Source organism: Aristolochia californica, unplaced genomic scaffold (assembly GCF_029961685.1).
Source record: "Aristolochia californica isolate CCGP_79_NKW_82.1479 unplaced genomic scaffold, dmAriCali1.0.hap1 SCAF_9, whole genome shotgun sequence".
Lineage (NCBI taxonomy): Eukaryota > Viridiplantae > Streptophyta > Magnoliopsida > Piperales > Aristolochiaceae > Aristolochia > Aristolochia californica.
This window is the reverse complement of record NW_027182290.1, coordinates 2488772-2501716: the sequence shown is the minus strand read 5'-3', so window position 1 is coordinate 2501716 and position 12945 is coordinate 2488772. Positions and strand designations below refer to the sequence as shown.

The following is a 12945-nucleotide window of genomic DNA, read 5'->3' as shown; positions in this document are numbered from 1 at the left end:
TCTCCTGTACTCGATAGATGGACTCGAGTTATTTTTTCTTTTTCTTTTTTTCTGGTCTTTTCGGTTCTTAATTACCTATAGAAGCTGGCCGCGTGTGAGTAAACGCGCCGCTGTGGGAACGACATTGGCGTCGGGAGACGCGCCGTTGTCGGCGCACGTGGGGAGAGCCGAGTGGGAGGCGTTTCCCCCAAAAAAAGCCCCGATGCTTTCCAAACGGCCGTCTCTTTCCTCTCAGAAAATTTTGCAGAATGTTTTTTCTATTACGTGGCCCTCCAATCGCGGACGAGATTTTTTCAGCGCCAGCCGTCGTGACAGAACCTCCCTACACGTGGCCACGTAATAACTCGATCAACATGGCACGTAGGTATATAAAGTTTTAATACTTTTCTTCATCAAATCGAGATGTTTGATATAATGAGATCTCGTATCAGATTTTAAAGGTCATAGTGATATAGGAGCCGGGGCGATCATTTGAAGGAGATAAATTATTAATTAATTAAAATTTGAGACTTTCGTGAGATATCGCAAGAGGAGAAGAGAAAATGAGGCAAGTGGGCTAAAGAAGGATAGACTCCCACCACATGTGCACCCATCATCCCCGTCGACAATGCTCTAGACCTAAGTATAAGGATTAAATAAATTAATGGGATTCTTTAACTTTTAAAAAAGGGGATTAAAGAAAAGAGGTTTTGGAGAGCCCAACTTCGAAACGAAGCAATACGCCACCCAACCAAAAAAGATTCTCGCGTGCACTAACCCTCTTTAAATAATTCCAAATCAAGTTGAAACGAGGCTCGAAAAAGGCGAATGGCAGACTTACACGTGTCCGATGATGGGCCTAAAGACGAGGGAGGGTGTCATGTGGCGCACTATTGGAGGAGGAGAAAGTTGCTGATCCCTCGTGTGGTCGGTGCCGTCGACACGCCCCAGCGCATGTTAGAGTTGGCTAACTGCAATTTGGAAAAGTGAGTGTATCGTCTTATTTGGTATCGGCCGATACGTCCATGCCTAACATTTGGTGAGCGTTGAAGATTAATGCTTAGCAACCTAACGTTGTAAAAATAATAATTAAAATTTTATGTTCTAAGAACAAATCCTTACTTTGAATTTTTTGTACAAATAAATGAATGTCACGGGAGGGTGACAAATGTGACATGTGTCGACTTCAAACCATTTGTACGATTGAGATTGAGTGACTGATTCGAACCTTTGATCGTGATTCTTGATGATAAGACCTCTAATATGGAAATCCAAACCATAAATTAAGTACAGCTTAGACTTTAAGAGTGGATTAATTAACTTTGGTTAGCGGGTAGATTAATCAATTATGGCTCTCGAGTTGTTTATTGAAGCTGATTAGACCTTAACCATATCTAAGACTTGATTTTGCAAATCCTTCTTCTTTTGTTGGGTGCTTGAATTTAAGAATGATTAATTAAATTTTATTAATCATAAATATATCATTATTTAAAGACCGTATTGGGCGGTATAGTGACACATATCGGATCGGAAGTATTCAAAAAAACCACAAACCGTTTGTGATACGGTATGTCGGTAACAGGTACGGGATACCGGACACCAGATACAGCCTTGTGAAAGTCCTTTCTGACAGCGATACAGAGGTCGAAACTTTTTATCAAAGTCATTGGTTAGGATAACACGGGCCCACCACGATCGTAGCTTTCAAAGCTACCATCGCCTAGAATGTGACAGAGTTCGATCTGGGCCCACAAGCGCAGAAGCCGGGAATCCAACGGCTGTCCTTTCATCTTCCGCGGGGTAGTGTCAAATCCGGTATTCCACAGCGGAAGCGCTTAATTGAAGCTTACCCTAAAGTCAAGCTCGAGAATATTAAAAAAAAAAAAAAACACGAAGAAAGGCGGACGAGGAGGAAGACGGATACCAAGGTGTTCGGCAGACGTCCCTGTCCAGTGCCGCTGCATTGATGCCCCATTTCTGTGGCTGATTCCGCCCTTGGTATATATCCTCGCATCGATGGGGAATCGACCAGAGTCGCAGTCGCATTCGAATTCTCTTCTGTAAGCACAGCAAAATCCACGACGACGCGATGACAGCTTCTGCTTGCAGTGTTCAAAGCGAAAAGAATTAAAGAAAAAGAAAGTTTTTAACAGGTATAGAATGAAGAATCTTACTGAGTTTCTTTCAGCTGATAAAAGAGATTTTCTGAATTTATCCCTGCAAAAAAGGGGGGTGTCCAGGTCCAGGCCTCCGGAGCATCTGACGAGGACAAGACGGGGAACTCCCTCGCTTCCTTGTGGCAAAAAATGGGGGTCTTCGACGGGGCCACCGCGAGAGCGTGAGACAAATGGCTCGGTACAGAAATATTTGGTGGGTCAGCGGTGGGGCTGTCATCGAGCAGCGACGTGAGTTGCAGGAATCTTTTGACGGCGAAAAGATGTGTAGTTAGAGAAGAGTGGATTAAGGGGTAGATTTGACGATCTATGATGTGAAACCATAGACGTATTCGCGAGATTATCAGTAGTTATGGAATGTTACACGTCGAGCACTGGGCTGTGCGACACGCCATGGGCAATTTCGGCGATGGAGACCTGGGGGGAGAGCTTTTTCCTTTCTGTGCGGCCGTCTAAGGAGAGTTTTGGACGGCTGTGCTGCTTGATTCTTCCGGTCTCTATGGTGCCGTAGCTTGTGAGGAATTACAGAATATTCAAAGCCGTGACAAGGCAGGGATCCACTCAGCAGTGGCGAAGATCAGGGTTGTTTGATTAATAAAGAAGGTAACGAAGATCGATATGGATTAAGATATGGTTTAGGGAAAAAGATTCCGAACAAGAATGAACAGACCAATCAAGCGTCGATTCTTTAATTTGAATAGTAGTGTACATAGGCATTATTGCATGTGAATACGAGTGATCATAGACATGAAAATTCAATTATCATAATAAGGAATCCATATCATCATCGGATGTCAATTAACAATCAAACATCTTTGAAGGGAAATAATAAACCGATGGTGAAAATCAAACATCTTTGCAATCAAAGAATGAAAGTTTAATGAAATAGTCAATCAAATGGCTAAAATCAAAGTAATTCTTAAAATCAAAGCTCAATCGTCGATCCAGATCATTGACATTGATCAAAGTTCAAGATTGCCAGTTGATGGCCAAAATCAAGGTTTTGATCAAAATCGAGATCAATTACTAAAAATCAAGGACTGGTTGATGGTCATGAAAAAGCCGATTGCATGGGCCACAAGAGAGATCAAATCAAAGAGAAATGCCACCTAAAATAAAAAACTGGTTGATGGTTATGAAAATATGTTTGGTTGAACCACCTCATCTAACCTACAAATAAAAACCTCCGCTAAGTGAAGGACTATGAAATTTATTGAGATAATTTTTGTATTCATCATTTTTGGGACATAAAGACTTGTTATTTTTCTGCCTTGAAGAGGAATTTCCAAAAGTTGTACAAACTGCTCACAAAATTCTCTCAATTCCTTTTTTTGTTGCCTAGAAGATTTTCCTTTCGGTTTGAATCTTTGACTCATTACATAAGGAAAGTCCTTTTGGAATAATGACACTCATTAATTGGCCATATGTGTCATGACTATAATCCATATTGTTCACCAACTATAATCCATCAATAAATTTGGATGACTTTGGTGATCAAGACATTTTTGGAGTGAAAGAGAACTGTGTTTGGGTGTTGTTGATAAGGGTTAGCCCAAGTGGCAGATGTTGCTGGAGGCTGAACAGCTCCACTGAACATTGAATTTTGTAAAGGGGAGGTAGCTTTCCCCAACCACCTTTGCTGGTTTTTTCATACCCAAAACTAGCAAACTCAGCTGATATCAGGATTTTGGGGCATCTCTTGATTATCTTTGGGAGTATCAAGTTGCATCTTTGGGAGTAGCAGAAAATTGGTGTGAGTCTGACCATGTCTCAATTTGCAGCACTTCAAAATCCTGGTCGAGTCTGCAAGGTAAATACCATTTATTGACTTGGCTAGTCGATTTCATTCTGTGCTTAAAAGCAACCTGCAATTGAAATCGAAATACAGCTATTTCTTCAGCACAATAGCATATGCTTACCCTGTTAACTTTGCAGAGGAGGTGCCTCAAATGCTCACGTTAAACTGAACAATTTCTATGAAACAGAAAGACAATTAAGGATCATACTAATACTTACTCAATTAAATTTTAAGCATTAGGTTTCTGAAAAACATCAGTTGAGACCTTACACGAAACACATAACTATCTTAAATTCAAGAAAAAACAGACACATTGACCTGTCAAACCAATGAGGGCATTGGTTTGGATATGATGGTCAATAAACCAGCTGCTCTAAAAGCGAACCTAAAGCTCTCTAATACTCGTCTCCTTCATCATCGTCAGCCTCGGCAGATTCAGCTCCAACTTCTTCATAATCCTTCTCGAGTGCGGCCAAATCTTCCCTGGCTTCCGAAAACTCTCCTTCCTCCATTCCTTCACCCACATACCAATGCACAAATGCCCTCTTAGAATACATAAGATCAAACTTGTGATCTATCCTTGAGAACACCTCGGCCACACTAGTAGAGTTTGAGATCATACAGACTGCCCTCTGAACCTTGGCCAAATCCCCACCTGGAACAACAGTAGGAGGCTGGTAATTGATCCCACACTTGAAACCGGTGGGGCACCAGTCCACAAATTGGATGGTCCTCTTCGTCTTGATAGTAGCCACAGCTGCGTTCACATCTTTCGGAACCACATCTCCCCTGTACATCAAACAGCAAGCCATGTACTTCCCATGACGAGGATCACATTTGGCCATCATAGAGGAGGGCTCAAAGGCACTGTTGGTAATTTCCGCAACTGAAAGTTGCTCGTGGTAAGCCTTCTCTGCAGAGATTACTGGTGCATAAGATGAAAGCATGAAATGAATACGCGGGTATGGGACCAGATTGGTTTGAAACTCTGTGACATCCACATTGAGTGCTCCATCAAAACGAAGGGAAGCCGTCAAAGAGGAGATAACCTGGAGAAGATGAGAGCAACTTAATTTGAAAGAAGAAAAAAAAAAAAAAACTGTGTTCAAGAACCCAAACGGGAAAGATTGTTTTGTTCACCTGTGAAACCAATCTGTTAAGATTGGTGTAAGTGGGCCGTTCAATGTCCAAAGATCTTCGGCAGATATCATAGATGGCTTCATTGTCGAGGAGAACAGAGACATCAGTGTGTTCAAGAAGAGAGTGCGTCGACAGAACACTGTTGTAAGGTTCAACAACAGAGGTTGAAACCTGAGGTGAAGGATAAACGGTGAAACCGAGCTTGGATTTCTTTCCGTAATCAACGGACAGCCTTTCTAACAATAGAGATCCAAGCCCCGAACCAGTCCCACCGCCTACGGCATGAAAAACAAGGAAACCTTGCAGGCCCGTACAGTTATCAGCAAGCTTCCGGATCCGGTCAAGACATAGATCAACAATCTCTTTCCCAACTGCGAACAGGAGAAACCATGAGTCTACCACAATCCAAATCTGAAACAATTAACGATAGGAGATTGGAAAAGGTCAAATGTTCTTTCTTACTGGTATAATGTCCTCTGGCGAAGTTATTGGCAGCGTCCTCTTTCCCGCTAATGAGCTGCTCGGGGTGGAACAGTTGACGGTAGGTTCCTGTGCGAACTTCATCGATCACAGTTGGTTCCAGGTCCAAGAAAACAGCGCGCGGGACATGTTTCCCAGCTCCGGTCTCGCTGAAGAACGTGTTGAAAGCGTCGTCTCCACCGCCCACAGTTTTATCACCGGGCATTTGCCCATCAGGCTAAAACCAAAAACATAGAAACAAGGCCAATATAACGAATCCAAGATCAGTCAAGCGGGAAACCGTTCTTACAACAGTGGCATCTTCAAAAAATGAAGACACGCATAAAATGAAAAAAATATACACGATTCTCCAGAGCTTATTTGGACTAACCTGAATGCCATGTTCCAAGCAATAAAGCTCCCAACAAGCATTCCCGACCTGGATTCCAGCCTGCCCAATGTGGATCGAAATGCACTCTCTCATCTTCGATGACAAGAACGGAGATTTGCTGGGAGTAGGGAGGCGAAGAAAGGTTCTCGCAAAGACGTATGCAAAGACGCCTTTAGCGAAAGTAAATGAGCAGAAATTATACGGAGAGAAAGAGGGAAGACGATCTATTATAGAATGAAGGGAGGGCAAAGTAACCGTTCGAAATGGACAAGTGTTACACAGGGATTGGTTTCATTTGAAATTCAAGGAGGTGAAGGCGCTGAAACAGGCCGTTGGCGCTTTTCTGTTGTTCGCATTCGAATTTTGAAATTCGAATATAAAGGCGGCAGAAGTATTCGTTCTCTGGCTCAAGTTCAAACGCGTTAGGGAGCGTAATCGTTTTTGTCTTTTATTGCTGTTGGATTCTAGTGGGCTTTACCCATTGACCTCCTCGCTCTCTCTCTCTCTCTCTCTCAATACTGAAATATTTAAAAATTCAAAGCCCACGGACATAAATCCAAATCCAAGTGGAGTGGATCAGAATGAAATGGAAAAGAAGGCCAGGGAATTCTTATATATCTACACTGGCTCAGGGGCTCTATACTTTCGTTGCCTATCTTGTGAACCATTATTTCTTGGGAATTTTATTATATTACCCATTTTTGTACAAATATTAACACAAATAACCAGCTTACAAACTTAATATAAAAAATACCCCCATTTTAACAGGTCTAAGACGACACATTAGTTTTAACTGCTTGCATGGTGCCATGTCACATGCCACACCATCACCCAAAGAGTTTAACACTGTGTCACTTGACACATCATTGAATTGCCATGTCATTATCAATGTAAGATGTTATGTCATAATCACATATGATCATGTGCCATGTTAACATGTTAATCACCTAGCCAATGCTACACAAAAGACAGGTCTGTTAGGAGCGGAAGACATAAGTACTTAACCCAGGACTAAAACATAACATACTTGTATTTTTTCTCATGTTTTTTGTTATTGATTTAAGTTATTTTATAAATAACAAAATATTGTAAAAATATTAATTTTTGGTTTTAAAATCTTACACATTTCTTTTTATTACCTTCAATTTAATATAATAATTTTTTTATAATTTGAATATTATTTATTTAAAAATCTATTTTCATAGTCATTAATACCTTACATTATATATTATTTAATTTAATTCAATATTTTGTAACAAATTAATTTAGTTTTTAAAAATCTTATTTGTTGGTACATATTTTATTACCTTTTTTATAATAATAAATATATTTTTTATATATCAATTAATTAAAAATAGATTTTTACCTATTTATCACCTCTCATTATCAATTGAAAAAAATATTTTAGTATTTTAAATCTTATTTATCTGTACACACTTTATTACCTTATATTTATAATAATATAATATAGAAATAGTATATTAACTAAATAAAATTTTAATTAATTAATTTTCTAGTTTTATACATTAGCTCAGTCATCTCTTTCCTTGACCCGTGGACCAAGATCGACCAGGAGAACTCCCAAGCCGAACCGGTCGAGTCGGTCCCGGGCGAGATAAACCTTCGCGTCGTCCACGTCCACGTCTCGTACCTTCCAGACGTGCCCATATTCAAATATCTCAACATCCCAATCCAGGAGGGACACAGCCAGGCCCTCGCCGGAGCACGTGGATCCGGCAAGAACACCATCATCTCCTTGATCGGGACGTTCTACGACCGAACTGCCGGGGAGGTCTGTATCGACGGGAAGGATATCCAACGACTGAACCTAAAATCCGTCCACCTCAAGATCGGGTCGGTGCAACAGGAACCCACCTCGTTCGTCAGCACTATCATCGACAACATCGCCATCGTCGCCAAGTTGCCCGGCTCCGCCTCCGCACTGGGGTTCGGGTTCGGTAAATTGTTTTTGGTAAGATTCAATTTAACAGTGTTAAATAGGAATTTATATATAAGAAATCGCAATGGCCAAAGATGGTGGGCCCAGTCGGCAGGAGTGCCACAGCGCCTGTGCGTAGCGCGAGGAAGACGAAGACAGCTGGGAGCACGTGGTTGATTGATGGACGGGACACGTCAAGGCATGTCTTGTGGGCCCGACCGCTAAGTCACTTCTCTTGCTTGGCACATGGGAGACAACTGACTTTGGGCCCACACACCCATTTGGCCCATCTACTTTAGGTCAATTTATTCAGCTAAACAAATGCATAACTATGTGTTAACATAACTAAAACAGATTTTTTTAAGATCATAATTCATGCTCCTTCATGAAGATTTGCTAGCGCGCAGGCTACCACAGCACGAGCATTATTAAATTACAAAAAAAACCTTTTACTACCCAAGCACGAAAGTGAGGCCGACCAACAGAGATCGAACGAGCTTGCTCCTGGGTGGGTCCACTGCGTTCAAGGAAGAATCATTTCACGGGAATTTAATCAAGTCATGCGATGATTACAATTGAACCTGAAGAAAATAAGAAAAAACTGTGGGCCGACCAAAAGTTGCGGACGTGACGGTTTTCGGCTTGGTCTGCATGTGAGTTTCTGGGCCTTCGAATTTCCAGATTCTCATGAGTGCTTCTCTGTCGGAATTCTTTTCAGGGCGTGGCGTTTGGAAATTCGCTTCGATTTTTATTTATTAATTTCTTTTCATTGTTTAATTAATATCTATTTAATAATGTTTTAAAAATAATTAACTTATTTTTATTAAAAATAAATTCTCCTGGATATTATTTTGTTGGTTTTTTTAGTATTTCTTCGTGCCCAATAACAAATTCATGCCAATTAACCAAAATTAACTAAAAATTGAAATAATTAATATTGAATAAGAAAAATAAATATTTAATAATAAAATTAATACATATTATGACAATTTATTTGTTTATGAATTTTTAGGACTATGATTGATGAAAGAAGAAGCCACTTTATGAAAAGCAAAAGAAATCACATCAATGCGTTACAGTTCGGGCTACGTTGGTTTCTTCAAATAAGATAGAAAAAGCAAGAGAACCACGTCAGACCAGATAAAAAGTTCACCCATCCAACGGGCAGGATCACACCATCATTTCACATGGCCCCACCATATCATGGGCTTCACGAATTGTAACGAACTGGACTGTGTCGATCGTGGGGAGTCCGTGGTCCCTTATCAAGTCCCAAACCCTACCAGCCTGACCAAAAAATGTAAACCATGTCCCCCACTGAACCCAACCATGAAACCGAATCCAAAACTAAGCTAAGCCTTAGACCACATAATCACTATTCTAAACATGCCATTAATTTAGGATTAATCTAAGCATGTTCAAAAGCTGATTACCCTCTTTTTCCATGTCCATACCCAAACGACAAACAAGTAGACTAATCTGTTCAATGATCACCAGACCTCACCTCCACCCTTTACACCCTAGCTAACCTTGTCACAGCTCATCCTGGCCGTCCATTTTCATTAATAAAAATCACGGTCAGCCCAAGAACACTGGTTGTTTTCCAGTTTGTACCTGCTCTGCGTTCCCTTAATCTTGACTGTAAAGGGTCGGTTTTCTGAGATCTCATTTTCACTAACTATTTTTGGAAATAATAATGGTCAAATTTTCATTTTCTTTTCTTTTTCACTGGGTTCCAAACAGACCCAAAAGTTTAGCTCTCTCTCACACTAAGCAGCTGAGGAGCACGTTAATTAAATCATAATCATGTGAGAGTAATTAGTTGAATCAAGATTAAGGGGTGTCACTCAGATCTACCGCTCCTAGCCCAGGCCCCCTTAAGTAGGGTGGCTCTGGGTTCTCACCTATAACATGAAGGCAAGCTTTGTACTTGTATCCTTTAGCAGTTAAAGAACAAGTCGAGACCACAGATGACTGTGGGACCTTTTGAGGTCATTTTTAACAAAAAACAGCCAGGTTCTCTGTCCCTCTGCAAGCTTTCTATTTATTTCATTTATTATTGATCAATTATTGAGCTGAAACAAGGAATGCAAAGTGACTATAACGAAGTTGAGGCCTCTTGGCCTATCAGTATGGAAAGCTGTTCCCCATCAATCTTCGTCACAGCCTAATCAATGTATCTTAGATAGAATAAACAGGGAAAGATATCTCAATTGACCTGTAAAATACTTGATTGAGTGTGTTGGGTTGGAAATATTTGATGGGATGATGTTATTGAGCTGAAACAAGGAATGCAAAGAGACTATAAGGAAGCTTAGGCCACTTGGCCTCTCAGTATGGTAGGCTGTTCCCCATCAATCTTCATCACAGCCTAATCAATGAAACTAAGTTGACATTTGGGGAGGGTTTATAGAAGAAATCAATGGTATTCAATTAAAAACTAGAGAAACATGAGCAGCAATAAAACAATCAAATTCAAATCCATACCAGTGCTTGGTCAAAGATATGGTTCTTCAGCTCAGCATGTATCTCCATAACCATCACCTTCATAGGAAATCAGTGAGCTGAATGAATAGATAGAGAACTGTGTTATCCACATATCAGAGTGAATCTATCTATTGAAGGGCATGGCTCACAAAGAGATGGAGAAAAAATTATTTAAATAAATGAATATAAGAAGAATATGTGAAACTCAAGATAAAATTCTTGCACAGAATAGCTTATTTATAAATGCATGCAGACAAGAGTCACTTTGGGTTGTTCAGTCTGCAGCACTGAAGAGCTGACCTCGAGATAAGAATTCATGTATTTGGATTCTTCAATGGTTATGTAGGAGAGTTGAGACATCACGTTTGAGGTGAAATTTGCTGTCAAAGAAAATCATGAGACCCCATTTGAGATAATAGAACCACGCTGCCTGCCGCATGTATCCTCACAAAAATGGGTCCCGTGATCACTTCAGTCGGGTGTTCCACTTCAAATCCCTCCCTGTTATCATCATCACAAACGCAAATTCCCAATCCGGATGAGATATTCGAGAGATTTATCGCAGGAAAGTCCTCTTCTCTTGTCACCTCAGTGGTCCAAATTCTCCTATTAAAATACGAATACAATCAATCATCATTGGACCCTTAGTTTTTTTCTCATTTGTTATTTTCTTACCTAGAAAAGATGCACATGGCCTACACAAACATCTCATGTGTCCTCTTCTCGTTCGATAGACCCTCGCCGTGGAGCTTTCTTCTCAGAGACGTTTTCTCATTCAGGTGCAGTGCATTTACTCCAACAGATACGAGCTGCGACACCCGCATCAACTCAACCTCGTTTCTAATCCCATTCACTTCTTCTGCTGTAGCAAAGCCCCCGTAAAAACTTGGCCGCTCAATTAGAGCAAACCAACAACCAGTCCCACCGTGAAGATGTTCGTCTTCCATGAAAAAATGAGCAGACAACTTAAAAGCAGATTTCAGTTCATGCGGTAAAGGGTCGCAGAAGATTTAAATTTTTTTAACCTGCTTCATCGAATCCAAACACCTGGTAAAAAGATAAAAAAGAATCGTACGGAGAAGGGTACGGAGAAGGGGGGGGGGGCATCGAGCCGAGCCCGAACCTGCCTATGTTCGAGCCTCGCCTCGTCTCGAGCCTAAAATTGTTATCGAGCTCGAGCCCAAAAATCTTAACCGAGCTCGAGCCGAGCTTCGAGCTGAACTCGAACCTCAACATACATTTAAAAATTTTCAAAAAATATGTATCAAATTAATTATATATAAAATTATACATACATTTTACATAAAATTGTGACAATCGGGAACGACCCTTGTCTTTCAATGCAGCGGGGTCTCTTTGAGCCAGTAGCCCTGCACCCAATAGTTTCCAGTCCAATATATCGATCCTTTTTATATATATAAATTTAAAAACTTCTAAGATAAGGAAATAAGCATACCAACATTCTCTTCTAATATTCTGATGAAATTCAACCTCAATACCAAGAAATTAATTATAAAAATGAAAAAAAAATGAAATTCAACCTCAATACCCCACTATACCAAGAACAACAGTAGATATAAGTTCAATGAGAATTAAGAAAGAAGGACAAAAACTAAATTTTTTTATTCTTTTTTATAATAAAGAGAAGTTGGATGCAATTAAGAAAGCTCCTGATTCAATTAACTATAATAGATTATTATTAAACAGAATATGTTACTAACACTCAAAATCATGAAATAAAATTCTATTGCTAAAATATATCAAGTAACAATTTGAATACCATTGTTGTTTATTGCTGAAATATATGATAAACGTACAAAATTTTATAAGAGCCCAGACACCTAAAAATAAGAAGGCAAAAAAGAAACAAGATCACACAACATAAAAATATTTGAAAGTTTAGAATAATAAATTCATTTATGAAGAACAATGGAATTTGAGCAAAAAAATCATTGACAACCAACCAACCATTTTCCAAACATTATAGCAATTGAGCTTAGTAAGTCATTCTGAGATATACAAAAATATAACAAATGACAAGGTGGGGGATTTTTCTCCCCCACCCTTCCTTTCCTTCTTGAATGTTAGCTCAGTATGAAGTTTCCTGGCTCTCAGCCAACTAGAATGCAATTGATGGCACACTCAAGCAAAAAAAAAAAATTAAGAGAATAAAATAGGTCAACCTTATACAATCTGTATAAAATGATCTTTTTACATTCTACCCTTAAATCAAGAACTCACCGTTTCAAAAAATCAAACAGTATCAACACTCAAAATCATGAAATAAAATTCATTCCAGTTTTCTTACAATGATTTCTTCCCGAGTGTACTTTGAACTGTCAGCTGGAAATATCGGGAAAGCAAAAAAACAGAGTTGAGTTTGCTTACAGAAACAGAGTGTGCCGTTCGGATATCCAAAAAAACTTTCCAATAATGAAGGAGCACTGCTGAGAAATGAAGAGAGAGTTAGAGATTTTTTAGGTTAGCTCGGCGACGAAAAAAAAAACAGAAAGATTAAATAAAAATCTTACCTCCTTCCGTCGGACCGTCGATTTCGTCTCGTCGGCGAGGAAAAACT

The 12945-nt window shown here is 39.8% G+C and overlaps 1 protein-coding gene and 1 long non-coding RNA gene across 3 annotated transcripts; both read right to left on the bottom strand.

The window, feature by feature from the left end:
* Positions 1–4092: 4092 nt before the first annotated feature.
* On the bottom strand, positions 4093–6148 carry LOC137940047 (tubulin alpha chain-like). Of its 2 annotated transcripts, XM_068784962.1 has the most exons (5): positions 5942–6148; positions 5554–5788; positions 5092–5462; positions 4540–5000; positions 4093–4457 (listed from the first exon to the last, which is right to left on the bottom strand). In XM_068784962.1, exons 1-5 carry the CDS (start codon positions 6032–6034, stop codon positions 4337–4339), a joined length of 1281 nt encoding a protein of 426 aa, XP_068641063.1. In that variant the 5' UTR covers positions 6035–6148; the 3' UTR covers positions 4093–4336. The 2 variants fall into 2 exon arrangements, with proteins under 2 accessions (XP_068641063.1, XP_068641062.1); XM_068784961.1 differs by having other exon boundaries at positions 4093–5000; positions 5942–6146.
* A 3172-nt stretch (positions 6149–9320) lies between these two features.
* LOC137942153 (uncharacterized) lies at positions 9321–11582 on the bottom strand. Its single transcript, XR_011110483.1, has 3 exons — positions 11043–11582; positions 10668–10973; positions 9321–10444 (listed from the first exon to the last, which is right to left on the bottom strand). It is a non-coding gene; the product is annotated as an uncharacterized lncRNA (long non-coding RNA).
* Between the last annotated feature and the right edge of the window lie 1363 nt (positions 11583–12945).